Source organism: Callorhinchus milii, unplaced genomic scaffold (assembly GCF_018977255.1).
Source record: "Callorhinchus milii isolate IMCB2004 unplaced genomic scaffold, IMCB_Cmil_1.0 Scaffold5, whole genome shotgun sequence".
Lineage (NCBI taxonomy): Eukaryota > Metazoa > Chordata > Chondrichthyes > Chimaeriformes > Callorhinchidae > Callorhinchus > Callorhinchus milii.
This window is the reverse complement of record NW_024704746.1, coordinates 40545049-40561207: the sequence shown is the minus strand read 5'-3', so window position 1 is coordinate 40561207 and position 16159 is coordinate 40545049. Positions and strand designations below refer to the sequence as shown.

General features: G+C 39.1%; 1 protein-coding gene across 1 annotated transcript; it reads right to left on the bottom strand.

Moving 5' to 3' along the window:
* Positions 1–288: 288 nt before the first annotated feature.
* On the bottom strand, positions 289–10572 carry LOC103179421 (cell wall protein DAN4). Its single transcript, XM_007894712.2, has 4 exons — positions 10333–10572; positions 7571–7898; positions 5958–6098; positions 289–2384 (listed from the first exon to the last, which is right to left on the bottom strand). The coding sequence occupies exons 2-4, from the start codon at positions 7791–7793 to the stop codon at positions 1243–1245; spliced, it is 1506 nt and encodes a 501-aa protein (XP_007892903.2). The 5' UTR covers positions 7794–7898; positions 10333–10572; the 3' UTR covers positions 289–1242.
* Positions 10573–16159: the final 5587 nt, after the last annotated feature.

Genomic DNA, 16159 nt, shown 5'->3' with positions numbered 1-16159 from the left:
TACCAAGTGGAATCCACCCTTCAAGTGAAATGTTCTGCTGAAGGGTCAGACCTGAAGAATTAACTTACCTCACTCTTCAGATGCTGGATATTTTCTGCTTTTATTCTCACCATTTCTATGAGCGTATCTCTAGTAAAATTTAGAATTGAAATTCCGCTGTTTGGTATAATTACCTTTGAAACAAGATCTCCCCATTACACTGAAGTTGCTTGCACTCCCCTCGCCAAATGGGATTTGTGTTATATTAATTGGGATGAGTGTAAATAAAATATAACAAGTCAATCCAAAGATTGTATATTTTTTGAAGTTTTATACCATCTTGTTCGTTGCCTTGAATTTTTGTACAATTATTTTGGAAAATCCTTACACACAGTACATCAGGGTTTTAACAAATTCTGTCTAAATTTGAATAAAATCTTAAAGAATTCCAATAGAAATTGCAATATTTGTCTATAACTATATGACAAATAAGTGATTACAAATATTGCAATTTCTAATGGAATTCTTTTAACAAAGATCTGCCAACATTAAGTGCTCTATTTAAAAGTTGAATCCAATTCTGAAATTGAACTGCTTTTCCTGAATGTTCAACTTATGTACAAGTGGGAATGACCATTTTCCTGCTCAGTAGAATTTGCTAAAGTGCATTTTTTTATATAATGTAATCCGTGCACTTTTTTATAGCAATAAAAATAAGCAACGTTACTGGATCAGACGTTCTACCTCATCTCTTTTAAATTAGAAGTGGAATTCACCAAACTTCTATTACATATAATATACAGATCAATTCCAGGAAAGCAAAGTGAATTCATTACAGCTCTATCTGCACCAAACAACACTGTAATAAAATGTAAGATTCAGCACGAGTTTGAGTTGTATTTTTGCTCTCAGTTTCATTGAGAGTACAAATTGCTTTCATCACGCCAGCCGTTTCTTCTTCCTTTATTTTTCCATGTCAAAAGTGGTGCATCCAATGTGAAATATACAGCGATTTACACTGAACCTACAGGGTCATACAGCCTCACAGCCTCAAGTAGCCTCACACAACCTCACATAATCACATAGCCTCACACTGACTCGCAGAGATTTAAGTCAGCCCTCATAATATTAAAGCATATAATGTATTAATCCTGTTTCCCCCAAAAAAGCCACAGATGTGGATGCTTGTTGTCTTTGGCTCTTTGTAGTGCACAACTGTTGGTGGAAGAATAGAGAAGAGCCAGCTCTGTTCTTGTGTAAAGATTAAGCATCCATGGACAATCTATTCATTAGATAATCAAGTTTTGTGTAATGTCTTCTGTTGTAGGATTCTACTATTAGTTTACTTAGCATAAAGACCACTACTATAAGAAATACAATGCCAAATACTAAAGCAGCTATTAGTCCACTCTTAACCCCCATTTGCGGATCTTCCTGTTTTCCTCCTGAGTTGTCCTGATTTCCCAAATCTAGGTCTTGGGAATTTTCCCCATTGGCTTTTTTACTAATATTTCCAGTTGTGGATACCACAGCTGAAATCCCTTTGAGTGATGAATGTGCATCTGGGATTCTTGATAATTCAACAATGGACCGTTGAGTGGTCCTTGTGGCCATTTTTTTAGTTGGGAGGGTCGTAGTTGTAGTTGTAGTTGGTTGTATACTGGTGGATGTTGTGGATGGAATTGTGGTTGAGGTTGTAGTTGGTTGAATGGTGGTCATGGGTGTAGTTGTGGTTGGTTTAATGGTGGTTGGGGTTGTGGTTGGTTTAATGGTGGTTGGGGTTGTGGTTGGTTTAATGGTGGTTGGGGTTGTGGTTGGTTTAATGGTGGTTGGGGTTGTGGTTGGTTTAATGGTGGTTGGGGTTGTGGTTGGTTTAATAGTGGTTGGGTTTGCAGTTGTCATTGTTGTAGTTGGCTGAATGGTGGTTGTGGTTGTTGTAATTATGGTTGGTTGAATAGTGGTTGTGTTTGTGGTTGGGTTGGGTTGAATTGTGGTTGGGGTTGTTGTTGTAGCTGTAGTTGGTTGAATGGTGATTGTGGTTGAGATTGTGGTTGTTGTTGTTGTAGTTGATTGAATAGTGGTTGTGGCTGTAGTTGGTTGGGTGGTGGTTGGTGTGTTCGGTTGGCTGGTAGTAGGACCTTTGGTTTTAATTGGTTGAGTGGTGGTAGAGTTAATGGTTGGGATTGTTGATGGAAGGGTGGGTTTCACCATAAGAATACTTGAAAGTGTGGTTGAGAGGGTGGTGGTTGTTGAAAGGGTAGTTGGGAGGGTAGTCTTGGTCATTGTCCTTCGGCGAGTACTTGCAACAATGGCATTTGCTGTTGATTTGGTGGTTTGAATGAGCTGCTGTTTGGCTGCAGCCTTATTTTTACTTATAGGTTGTTCACTCGGCTTGTGACTCAGATCTGTGTCAAAAAAGAGCAGAAATCAGTATACGGGTTGCAAGATTAATAATAATCCATGCATTTGACATAAATGCCTTATCAAATAAAAATATTGCAAAGGGCTTCACAGAGTTTTCTGTAAAATGTGGTGACTGTATTTATAGGTGACACAGCAGCTTCACAAATAAATGTCCCACTAGACACCATGAAATACTCCCTTCTCATTTTGAAAATAATGCCATCGAAATCTTTAACAAATAATTTCATGCCAAAGTTATAAAACTCTTAAAAAGTTTAAGTGTGATGTATAAAACATTGTACGTATTTTCTTTCATGAAACAGGGCAAATTCAACCAGAACCATTTCTGGACAATGCCCCTTTTGTTAGGCTGATCAGCTTAAGTTACACTACACAGTTCTCTGTGCAGTTTTTTTATATATATGTATAAGTCACGCTGAAGTCTCTGTTTTCCAAGGAAAATTAGTCTTTTACCAAATATTAGCTGGTACATCATTTGAAACTCACCAAAATGATTTAATTATACTAAGGCTGGGCTGCTACTCCATCATACCCACTTCAAATGAATCCAGAACAAAACATTTATTTTCTAATATATATTGTAAATCCCTTCCACCCACCTAGACTCCCAGTCAGCTATATGAAGCACCTTTAGATGTCCCCCTGATGTGAAAGGCTCTACATAAACTTAAATGGTTGTTATTGTAAATCAAATAATTAACAAGCAGAGATGAAGCCTTTCAAATCAATAGACATGTTGAGGTTTGAAAACGTATAACACAAATCTCACACAGTGTTCCCGTTTCCTAATATGTTATGTGTAATAACACGGACTAATGTTTGAAGTATTTAAAATGAAATCTTAATTGCCCTCAATTCACCAGCTCAGGTACAATTAGGTCACGACATTTGACTTTGCATGACTGCCAGTCTTTATTTTTTCACTCAAATTCATGAGATTTCGCACATTGAGACGAACTGTGAAAGATGCACAAATTTACATAAGAACATAAAAACATAAGGAAATGCTAGACGAAGAAGACCAAGGTCCATCTAGTTTGCCTTTCACCTTCCTGGCGGACGCTGGCACATCTGTCCCAAACTACCAATGTACTATATCCCGTAATGTTATTTCCTAACAGAAAACTATCTAATCTGCGTTTGATGCAGCCTATCCTTATTGAATGAAAAGACAGACAACATTTACTAGCGGCAGAAGTGCTGATAAAGTAAAGAAACTCATCCACATCCCTGTGGTTCTCAGTTCAAATCCCAGGGATCTCCAGTACAATGCCCTGTTCAGACTGCTGACTTGGATCTGATCCAATTCGGGATTAAGCTTGGGCTAGTGCTCCTGACTTTGATCAAATGGGAGCCAAGCCAAGAGACAGCATGAATCTCACAATTTGGGAAGGAACTGCTAGCTGGATTATAAACCCAAATCAGCAATTCATTTATCACAACACATACATTGCACATCAGCATGTTGTTTTAGCTTATGCTGGCAGACTTTCAACACTGAAGATGGATTTAGGATCAGATGCCAATCATAATGCCTTGCTCGCTGTGCCAGCTGATGCCAGCTAACTCAACACAGAACAAGAATTGTTCCAGGAACCTTCTACATCTGCATGGCCCAGTGTGCACTTTACGAGCACCTGATTGCAGAACCTGAGCAATCTCAGAGCACAATATAACAATTTACAATACAATTTATGTTTATATAACACCTTTCACTTCGCCTTCCACATCCACATCATAATATCTTTGTTTCTTGTTGATGTCCTTTTTTAAAAGTAAGAAAATCTTCAATTTATACACATTGTATAAGGCAAAAACTGCTAGAATTATGCAACAGGGCAATCTCAGCCATAAGATGATGTTAACAAACCACTCAAGCTTTGCTCTCACAGTTAAGGCATTGTCTCAACCCTAGGAGATGCATTGATGTACCTTTTTGCATATCTCACCTACGTACTATTCAGTGTATCAATATAGATTAACTTTTCATGTCATTATATGTTCAGCGATATGGAAGTTTTGAAAACCGTGTATTTGAATGTGATGGCATTTCTTGCTGTGATTTTTTTTGTTTTTCCGCATTGAGACAACGGTACCCCCAGATGCATTGTTGACTGAAACTGGTTGGTTATGAATCTGAGATTGGAGATTCATAGCGTCAGGAATCCTGGCCATGATCCTATTACTTTCTCTACTGCCGTAGGTTGGTTCTCTGTTGCACTGCACCAACCTGTTGTTCCTGCTGTTATGACATTAAACCACAAAAATAGCCAACATCAATACAACTGGCTCAGCAAGTATTCAGAAATTTAATTAACCCACCAGATCACTTGTTCTTAAAATGTCACTTAAATGAAAATAGCATGATTTTCAGGAAGGTCACAGGAAGCTGGCCATTCAGCAATGGAAGCCAAAGCCGCATTGCATTTCCAGTATACTATGGATCCATGTTACAAATATGCAATAAACAGACCTGTATGTTATAAAAGGATCTGACTGCCCAAGTAAAAATTTACTTCAGTGTGCTACTATGCAGTGTGCCTGTAATACAGTATTTGCATAAACCACAAAATATGCAAACAATGGGGTTTAAATGTGATAGTTGCAAACTAGATTTGCTGTGTTGATTTAAACTTCCAAATTATGGTCATTGGATTGCGAAATTAGTGGCTGGTGAATTATGAATCAAGTAGACAAAAGTTCTAAAAAAAGCTGGCAAGTAAAACAACCAGCATTTTGCTCAATGGGGTTTTAACTGACTCTTCCAATTTAGGATTCGCAACTGCTGTTTGTGATTCATTCTGCAAATTTTGCAACCTGATATTTACAAACTGCAAATCACAAATAATGCAATAAATCTGGTTCATGAAGAATATTGTAATTTAGACCCCAATGTCTGATACACGTTATAACATTCATGTAATGAAATGAAATGCAATTCATCCAAACTAACTGGAAGCGAGCACGTGCTTGGATTTGGGAATAATATGTTCACACAACCTTTCCTTTCATTGAGTAATGAGTACAAATGCCAGGACATCTATCATTTACTCTTGATTTTTGTGTAAGAGCAAAACAAACATCATTAATCAGATATAAGATTTCAGTAATGGATACAATTTTTCAGTTGAAGTTAGATAATTTTTTAACTACAAAAGGCCACTGCGGTCCATCTGGGCTCCATAGTTTGAAGAATATCCTTTTATATTCTATCTCATACACTTCAATGGGTTCTTTCAACTTCTGTCCTTCAGATGTGATGTTAAACTGAGATCTGTTCAGGTGGAGGTTAAAGACCCAACGGGATTATTCATAAAGAGGATGGTGTTTCTCCCAACGTCTAGCCAACAATGCTTCAGATAAAATGTGTCCTTCACTTCATGGCTGTTTGTGAGACACTGTTGTGCCCAAATTGGCTGCCATGTTCCCAACAGATACACAGTGATTACGCTTTACATCCTATGAAGCACTTTGAGACATTTCAACTTTGTGATAAGATACTATTTCAAATGCAGGGATTATCTATATCACTGTAATGGTTTTAAAAATATTACCTCTTTGAATGGCGTGGCTTATATATCCTTTTAAATCCTTCAGTTGGCAAGCATCTTTGCTGGGACAGTAGAAAAGGTAGCAATTAGGATCTGAAGATGTATTTGTGGTTTTGAACGTCATGAAGTTGCAAGGTTTTCCTCCTTCAAAAAATCAACACAAGGTTAGGTTTAATTTATCAGTCTTGTTGCTCAATTGAACAAAAATTGTGGTCATGCCCATTAAAAAGAAGGCTCAACAAATAAGACTTGTGCTAAAATACTGAATGAACTGAGGATGTCATGAATTAAATTTACTGTGGTTTAACTTTCCATCAGAGATTCTGACAAAGAGCTAAGTTTTAATCTACTTATCCAAGCGTCTCCTTTTCTGAAACCCTGAAAGTGTCACTAGTAATGGAGTAACTAAAGACCTTCATTAATTTCAGGATTGGCATAAGTCTCAATAGTCTTCTCTCACTACATTGACAGATAATGATCCCATTCCATTAGAATATGTACTAGGCTTTTACCCTGCTCCCCTCCTCATCCTGAAGAAACAGACCCACTTTGGTTTCATTCCTGTCAGTTATTGCTGGCGCTGTCAACTGCAACGTGAATCAGTTAAAATAATACGCAGCACCCAAGCTTACCTCCTCCCCCAGAAAGATAGTACAAAAACAAATTACATTCGATACACAAAGTATAGTTGCACTGATGATTATAGGAACTGTGTTTGTTTTATGCCACATACATCAGCATTCAATTTGTAGATCAATAAGTTTCCTGATCTTCTCCAGTTCCTTATTTCTTATGTTGCAATCACTTGGGATAATATCAATAATACATGTACAAAATAAGTGATAAAATAGGCCACATCAATAATACATGTACAAAATATTTGGTTCTTTATGATAATATCTGGTTTGTTACGGATTACTATTTGATCTGAATGTATTTGAGAGTGCAAAATTATTATGATGTTATTTTTCAATGTTACTTTTGCTGGTTGATATTTATACCCGTTGATCTTTACACCAATATCAAAGTATTTACAAATTGTCCAGTGAATATAGTTAGCTACATTGCTATGTTGAATCAAATTCTCTGATTGTGTTTGGCCTGGACATGGTGACAATATATGGTCTACTGTTTCTGGTGCTTGATGACATATCTGGCAATTTGAATCAATGTTTCTCTTTAAGATCTTATTTTCATAACAACGGATAGTAATAGATTGGTCTTGTGCTGATATTATGAGAGCTTCTGTTTCACCTTTCGGCTTTTTATTATTATTATTAGCGGAGCGAAGGCAATATATATAAAGGCAAGACGTGGAATGGAGAAGGAGACATGACAGTAAGGATGAGTAACAGCAATCGTCAAAAAAACACAGTGTAAGTGTCCAATAAAAAAAAGAATAAAAAAGCCACCAAAAAAAGCATCCTGCTGCAAAATGTAGTTTTATGAACAACATTTTGAAAATGTTTATCATCTGCAGTTAAAACTTGATATTTTGCCCACAAACAGATGCAAAGTTCCAAGTGCATTTTACAATTGTGCAACCAGGGCATCAGTAGACCTTCAATTCAACAAATTCAAATTAGGACTGACAAGTTCCAACAATTCATTCTTACCTATTGTTTTCAGGCCAGAGCAGCACTTAGAGTGGCATTCCTTAATGTTCTTTGTGTGCACAGGCTCAGAACTCTTCAATCCTTTCGCCAGGCTGGTTTTGATGTCAATTACGAACCCATTAAGGTTGGAAAAAGAGCATATGGGCTTGCGTGATAGACTCTCGCAGTTTGCAAGGATTGTCCAGAAAAGGCACAGGAATAATCCACTCCGACAGACAATCATAACGATTTATATATTCTCACACATTCAATTATTAGTCACTGTGAACTAGTTCAGAGTAACAGGTGGTCTTGGATTCCTCGGTGTATCAGCAGTAGGAATCCTGTTCTGGACATTTATAAATGAGAAAGTTTGAATATTATAACTTGAATTAACAAACATCACACATATAGTGAAGAATCTACAGTACTGCCTTACTAGTAAAATTCTAGATTTTTTCCCAGCAAATTCTTCATCAAATGTCTACATTGTAACAACATCACTGATGGCTCAAAAGTCAAACACTAGTCTTGGCACTAAAAGGTTTTGGATTCACATGGCGTTGGGTTCACATCTCAGTGGATCTGTTCATCTTTTTAGAGACTGATAAAATAAGTACAATTTATTTATTTATTTTACAATTTACAGAGTCCTGTAGCTCAGTGGTTATAGCACTCGCTTTGCAAGTGAGAGACCTGAGTTCAATTCCAGGCAGTGCGAAACCTTGGGCAAGTTTCCTTACTCCACACTCCTAATAATTATCCCTTCAAAACAAAAACAATAATAAAATTGGTCATTTTCAATCCATGACTGTTTGTGGGATATTGCTGTGCACAATTGGCTGCCATGTTCGCCCACAAATATACAGTCAATTCACTTTACAGTATATTCTGTGAAGCGCTTTGGGACGTCTAGAAGACGCGAAAAGCGCTATATCAAATGCAAGGATTATTATTTATTATTATTAAAACAATAATATAATGCTCAGGATTTGAATAAAAGAGGTCAGGACACATAAGTTAAAGAATTTCTTAGAAGATAACTCAAAGTTAACTTTCAATAACTTTGGTGGGCAATTATGCTGTATTGGTTAAATTTCAGGATTGTCAGTTTGTGACCACACAATCAATTTAAACAAATGCACTGTGTCAAGATCCTTTCTTTCAATACTTTGGACACTTCAACAGCCAAAGTGAGCAGCAAACTTTGATACATTAACCTTGAAAGCAAAACAATGTACATTTTAGAACCAATTCAATGGTGCAATCTAACTTCAAAGTTCAGGCCACATTTGCACACTCTTTTGGAGTTTGACTCTCACAATCTGAACCTTTCAATTGATTGGATTATGCATATCATTTCTCCCTGGTAATGCTTAACCTGTAATTAAAACAACTACACGTCACTGGCAGCTCCACATTTAACTCTGCAACAGTGTTCATAAACCAAAACTCATTTTGTTGCAAGCAGTTGGATGACCCAATTTAGAATTTACTTTACTCTAAGCTTTTCTCAATTGGTACCACTGTTTGCCTCTGCTGGGTGTTTACCTAAAAATGTCAATCCCTGACAAGAGTTACCGTAAAGTTCTTTGAGATGTTTTAACGTTACAGCCGTTACAAAAATGTAACTTCATTTTAGTGCACAGTTCATAGAAGTTCTGTGGCTACAAAATGCCTAGTCAATCCTGTGAAGCGCTTTGAGAAGTTCCCCTGATACGTAACACACAAAGATGATTATTACTATTTTACAAATATACAAAAAACAGCGAGAGAGTGATCTTGTTGTTCAAAAGACACAGTGTAACTTCATATTGTAAAAACATACTACGGCAGTATTCAGATGTAATATATTTGGAACAGTAGCTTCCCCTACTCTCTCATCACCATTACATTATATATACATCACCAACATCACCATTATAACCCAAATGAAACCGACCGCCTGCTCCCTCGACCCCTACCCCTCGCCTCACTTCCCAGCTCCACCTCCTTGCCCCTCTACTCACTGACATCATAAACCTCTCCCTGTCCTCTGAGACTGTTCCCACCCCATTAAGAATCGCCGTCATCACTCCTATCCTTCAAAAAAAAACCTCTCCAGACCCATCTCTACTCCCAAACCACCGCCCCATTTCCTACCTCCCTTCCTCTCCGAGGACCGGGAACAAATTGCTGCTTTCTCAGCTTCGCTCCTTCCTCTCCCGCCACCTCCCTGACGGTGGGACTGAATTGGAAAAGCGGCCGCCACCGACACGGCGGGGCCCGAATGGCCTCCTTCTGCGCTGTATAATACCACGATTCTATGAATTGGTCACAAGAAGTCGACAGCTGAACACAAAGTGCTGACTTCTGTCTGGCAAACACTGTTTGAGATTCGACTTGTGCACCAACCTTCCCCTGGTGGGGGGTGAGCTGTGTAACTGTTCTCGACCCTGGGGGTGGGGGGTGGTGGGTGGGGGGTGGTGGGGGGCTGTTGCCCGTCACACAGACTTCTCAGCCTCAGTTCTTTCTCCTGTTTATTCCACTGAAACACATAGTTTTGGTGTCAGATCACTTCCAACATCCGCTCAGCAACTCTGCCCCGTCCTCTGCTCCTAATGAGAGCGGAAACATAGAGCAGACAGAGCAGAGCGTTCAGACCCACACCACCAGCCAACAGTCTGCGCCCTGTCATTTGTTTTTTTAACACCTTCTCCACATCTCTCTCTCTCTCTCTCTCTCTCTCTCGCCAACTAAACGTCCATCACGTCTACTTTAGAAGAAAAAACCCAAACGCATACCTTTGGGGATCGACTGTCACCAGAACTTGCAACACAAAATCTGAGAGCTCGTCTGGAACAGTTACCCTGTACCAACCCTGACGTTAGTCTCCTAGAAACCTGGAAACAAATAGTCCCAGAGAGCTGAGGTGGCAACTCATTACCATTACACACAGAGCTTTGCTGATCTCGTGTGGGGAAACACCAGGAAGACACACACACATCCCAGGATCTTGCTCAGCAACTCCACTGACCTCAGAACTGCTCCCTCTCCCGAGAGGCTGGAGGTGTGACTTGAGATTGCTCCAGGAGGCGTGTGCGTTCTGCCGGAGGTGTCAGTGTCACCATAACCCTTGTATTTGGTAAGGCCCCTTGTCACATCGGAAGGACGTCTCAAAGCGCTTCACATGGAATTGCTGCTAAGTGGACTCGCTGTGTATTTTGTGGGCGAAACGCGGCAGCCAATTCGCACACAGCAGCGTTCCCCCAAACAGCCATGAAACGAATGACCAATTTTACTTGGGAGATTGTTGGCCAGGACACCGGGAGAAGTCCCTTCTCTTTTTGAATAGTGCCATGGGATCGTTACCGTCCAACTGAACAGGCAGACAGGACCTCGGTTTAATGTCTCATCCGAAAGACAATGCAACACATTGCATCGGAGTGTCACCTTAGACTACTTGAGTTCAAGTCCCAACGTGGGATTTGAACCCCCACCCTTCCAACTCACAGGCGAGAGTGAGCCAAGCTGACACAGTGTACTGCATTAGATAATAATAATAATCCTTGCATTTGATATAGTGCCTTATCATGTCTGCGAGTTGTCTCAATGCGCTTTACAGAATATACTGTGAGGTGAATTGACTGTATTTTGTGGGAGATATAGGTAGATAAAGGTATTCTGCTCAAGTTATGAACGTGTGCTGGAGATGCAAGTGCACGGCATTAGTTATGGGTCTCCTGCTGGCATTCAAACCATTGTGCTGGAGGTTTGGGTGTGTTTATTGGGAAGTTGCCAATCACATTTCTGAACAGAGTGTTGTTCTGATTTTCTATCTCTATCACACACACTGTTTATTCCATTGATATGAGTCTGAATCAAACAATTTATATTTCTTTCAATGGGCCCTAAGCTTTTCAAAGAATATCCTGCGATGTAGAGAAACTGGTTTCTGTGTTTTTTCATATAACAGCTATAGGAATGGGGTCTGGGTGGTGCAGTGAGTTCAGTGCACAATCCTGAAGCATTGCCAGGAATCATAATTATGGGCATCAAAAATTAAACAAGTTGTTAACTTTTTTTTAAATGTAGACTTGTGTTTAGTTTTTGGTGCTTAATGTCAAAATACTTTTTTTAAAAAAAGTCTTATTGGTTTTGGATGGTTAAGGTACACGCACATATTTTATGAAGTCATTGCATATTTCGAATGTATAACATCTTACATATTGCTCAAGCACAGTATGCAGTGGAAAGTAGAGTCATCATTAGGTTTGGGGGAAAGGTGGGTGGGCCGCTACTCCTTTATCAATCACTCTCTCGTTTGACTGCTATGAAGCACCAACTAATGTCAGCAGGTTGTGGGTTCAAGCACCATGTCAAAACTTTAAACCTACATAATCCTTACTGACACTCCAATGCAATGCTTGGAGTGCCGTGCTTTGAATGAGACATTAAATTGAAGTCCAGTCTGACTCCTCAGGTGGACGTTTGTAGATCTCATGGCACTATTCAAAGAGAGAAGGAAGTTTCTCCCAATATACTAGCCAACAATCCTCCAGATAAAAGTGATCATTCACTTCATGGCTGTTTGTGAGATATTGACATGTACATATTGACTGTTGCATTCATCTACAAAATACACAAATCACTTAGCACAAAATTCCTGTGGCACATTTTCAGATATCGCCCAAAGTGAAAGGCAATATATCATAATAATAATAATAATAATCCTTGCATTTGATATAGCGCTTTTCACGTCGGGAGGACGTCCCAAAGCGCTTCACAGATCACACTGTAAAGTGAATTGACTGTATATTTGTGGGCGAACGCGGCAGCCAATTGCGCACAGCAATGTCCCACAAACAGTCGTAGATTGAAAATGACCAATTTATTATTGTTTTGGGTTTTGGAGGGATTATTATTAGGCGTGTGGAGTAAGGAAACTTGCCCAAGGTTTTGCCCTGCCTGGAATTGAACTCAGGTCTCTCGCTTGCAAAGCGAGTGCTCTAACCACTGAGCTACAGGACTCCACGAGGACTCCATCCTCCAATGCGAAAGGCGCTATATAAATGTAAACTGTTTTGCATTGTATCTGTGGCACAACAGATTGGAGTAGATAAGCTTCCCTACTGTTTATCCAGCTAGGACCATCCTACCTGTTAGAACTTTGGCTTGCATGGTTAATAGGAGCTGAGTGGGATGATTTCCTTCCCCCTAGTAGTTGGTCTGTCTCTAACAAGTCCTGCTGATGAGCCATGTGTTGTATCAGCAGAAGTTGGAGAAGCCTGCTACTGGGCTCGCCAATCCACAGGCACTTCATATTGAGCAACAGGAGAAGCTATTTCATTCAGGCTAGATTCAAATTGATCATTTTGAATACAACTGCAAGCATACTTATTCATTTTATTACAACAAAATACATTTTATTATCACATTTATGTGCAAACAATGTGGTGCAAACTGAAGTGAGCACCAACCAAACCACTTGTGTACTGGATCTATCACCCACCTTTGTTTAACCTGTAAGACTGAGCTGCTAATACCAAAGGATGTTCTTGTATTGCTAAGGATCACGCCTTCCTCTTGAGAATGGCGATAGGTAACTCTGGAAAACATCTTAGGAATTTATAAATCTTGCCAGTTATTATTAAAGTTATTATCTTCTTTACCACTTTTAACAAAATAATAGTTTTCATCTGGTATATTTCCTGACTTTGGAGTGCTGCATCTTTTCTGAATGTTCTTTCATATCTTGTTGTTAGGTTATGTTCATCTTCCTTCCTCTTCATAAACATAAGAAAAGTTACAAAAACAATGCCCTTCTCTAAAGGGTGGAAATTATGCAGTTGATAAGAAAGATGATCCTAGGCTCCCCTGACATTTTTGTGGATAAAGATCCTGCCTAGTGAACCATAACACCTGATGATAATAATAATAATCCTTGCATTTGATATAATGCCTTATCACATCTTCAAGACGTCTCAAAGCGCTTCAAAGAATATACTGTAAAGTGAATTGACTGTATATCTTGTGGGCGAAACACGGCAGCAAATTGCGCACAACAGTGTCCCACAAAAAACACAAACAACTTCTATTTATATAGCACCCCTCATGCAGAGTAGCATTCCAGAGCACAGTCATGGGTTGAAGTGACCAATTTGTTATTTTTTTAAGGCGTTATTACGCCTATAAAAGCAAGCTGCTAATTGACTAACAACCGGGTTCCTCCGTACTGCTAGGTAAACATAGATGTGTGGTGTAAGGAAACATGCCCAACATTTCACCCTGCCCAGGAATTGAACTCAGGTCTCTCGCTTGCTGATGTTTTCGTAGTTAAAGATCATGCCTAGTGTAGCATCATGCAGTACTATTCCCGGTTTGATTCACAGTCTGACTTACGTAGCTGAGTTCCAAGTGGCCTTATGGTTTCTAGGCTAGGGAGAAGCAAGCAAATCAGCCTGATTTCTTGCTCCTGAACATTACAGTAGCAGCAGAGACTCATGCTAAAAGCGCACACGTGTTGACATCAGACGAGGACAAGATTGCACTCAGCTCTGGTACATTCCATCATTGAATACTCACTCACATGAAGTATGACAAATTAAATGAGGTACTAGTATCCGTAGAGCCATGGCACCCATAGAGCTGTGTCTTTAGGAGAGGAAAGGGGAAAAATATGGCCAAAAAGCAGATAGCTTGAAACTACATATGAGTGACATGTCATGCTTTCATGTTCACTGTACGCAGTTGTATCAAAGGTTTTTTTTAGTTTTGTGTCCCTTTTCAAATTTCCAGAATTCAGTTTTTTAATATCAAAGCATTATTGTACTGTACATGTCATAGTTTCCCTCCACACATCTACAATTTTAGCATGAAGAACATTGATCTCTTGTGCTAGTGTCACTCCATTGTAGCAGGCATTCTGCTGTGATGTACAAAATGTAGGCTTTTTCTCTCCTTTCCTGAATATGCCACCCCACTTTCAAAGCCCTCTTCAAGACTTAACTCTTTGGCTGTGCTTTTAGTATTTTTTCCCTTCTCCTGCCTTTTCAGCTCCCACAGCCCCCCAACCCCCCACAACAGTGGTGTGGAGTGCTTCAAGATATCCCCCTGACACTATATAAATGTAAATTGTATTGTAACATATCAGCTCAGTGAGTTTTGCAACAATAATTTTCATATATTTTTGTATCCAATTTGTTGCAGCCCTCATGTAAAGAAACTCCACATAATTTGTGAGGCTGTGGCTTTTACCGCTGCAATTGATGTGGTCCACAAGGTGTTGGCTGGGAGAAGAACCTGTGAACAAAATGAAAGCAATCCATTATTCATTGCTGAAACTAGGAAACACATCACGGTGCTTCAGTCACATGAAGGTCTTGAATCAAAGGCTCTAATGGGAAAACAACAACTTGCATTTGCAGTATGTAGCACCTTTCATATAAAAATTAATATAGCTCTTTACAAAATATAATTGATCAGAAATGGGGTGAATGTTATTCTGAGGAGAACTATTGCAACTAAACTGTAAAGTCCCATAAAAAAAGGATGAAATGAATGATCAAGTCATTTGGACTGGATCTGTCAAGAAAGCTGCTTTGTGAAAACAAACAATATTTGAAGACTTTAGAAGCCTATTTCCAATTCTGCAGAGCTCTACTATGGAACTGTGTCTGCCCAGCACAATGCAACCCAAAAAAAGTGACCAATCTTGACAATAATTAATATAATTATTGCGATAAGGCACTGTAAAAATACAATTATTGTTCTGCATGCTTTTGGAATTGTCTCTTCACAAGCCCAACCAGGATGAGATTGCAATCAAAGTGTTAAAACCCTTTTCATTACATACTTCAGCAAGGTGAAGTACCAACACTGACAGCTCAGTACAATGCATAGCTGCTAACAGGGAATTATCTCCTAGTACAATCGTACAACGTAACTTGATAAATCAATTTGACATTCCTCGAAAGAAATCCTTATCTTTCAATGGGGTGACATGTCCCTCGCATTCTTTACAGAGTAGCTATTATCAATTCATCTTCACTTATCAAAATAATTAGAACTTTTATATTAATTTTAAGTATGCAAAGAATTTTATCACGCGATCTTGCAATTATAGAAAAAGGTGTGTGTAGGTGCATTAGACATTCAGCAATTTTAAAATGTATTGAAGGTACAAGGTATCCTCAAGATGATATGTTCCTGGGGCCTCCAAGTCAAAAAAATTGAAAAACAGTGAGATACAACACTGGCCTGTTACTTTAGAATCCAAATTTGCATTGGGCTACAACTGACAAGATAAAAGTCTCCTCTCTCTAAAAATCCTACACAGTGGCAGCCATGAACCAATTTCTCAGTTATCATTGGGATGACCTTACGAAGCTAATGGTATTATCATCATATCCCATATAAAATGGAACAAAAATAAAATGGAATAAAGAGCACCTCCAATGGCTCAGAGAATCAATGCAATGTGGTACAGAACCATACAGATCAGATAGATTCTAGGTTTGATCTTGACATTAGCCTGTTTTACCCAGAGCAGGACGAAGGGGTCGACTGTTGACCTCAATAACCCTGGGCTTTGGGCAAAGGGGAAAAAAANGGCAAAATGGCTGACGGGTT

Bases quoted from the DNA above. Each gene is read 5' to 3' on its own strand.
- LOC103179421 (XM_007894712.2), bottom strand. From the start codon at position 7,793: ATGATTGTCTGTCGGAGTGGATTATTCCTGTGCCTTTTCTGGACAATC. The intron at 6,099-7,570 runs GTAAGAATGAAT...GATTTTTTGAAG, and splicing joins CTCTGGCCTGAAAACAATAG to GAGGAAAACCTTGCAACTTC. The intron at 2,385-5,957 runs GTAATATTTTTA...TTTTTGACACAG, and splicing joins AAGCCACGCCATTCAAAGAG to ATCTGAGTCACAAGCCGAGT.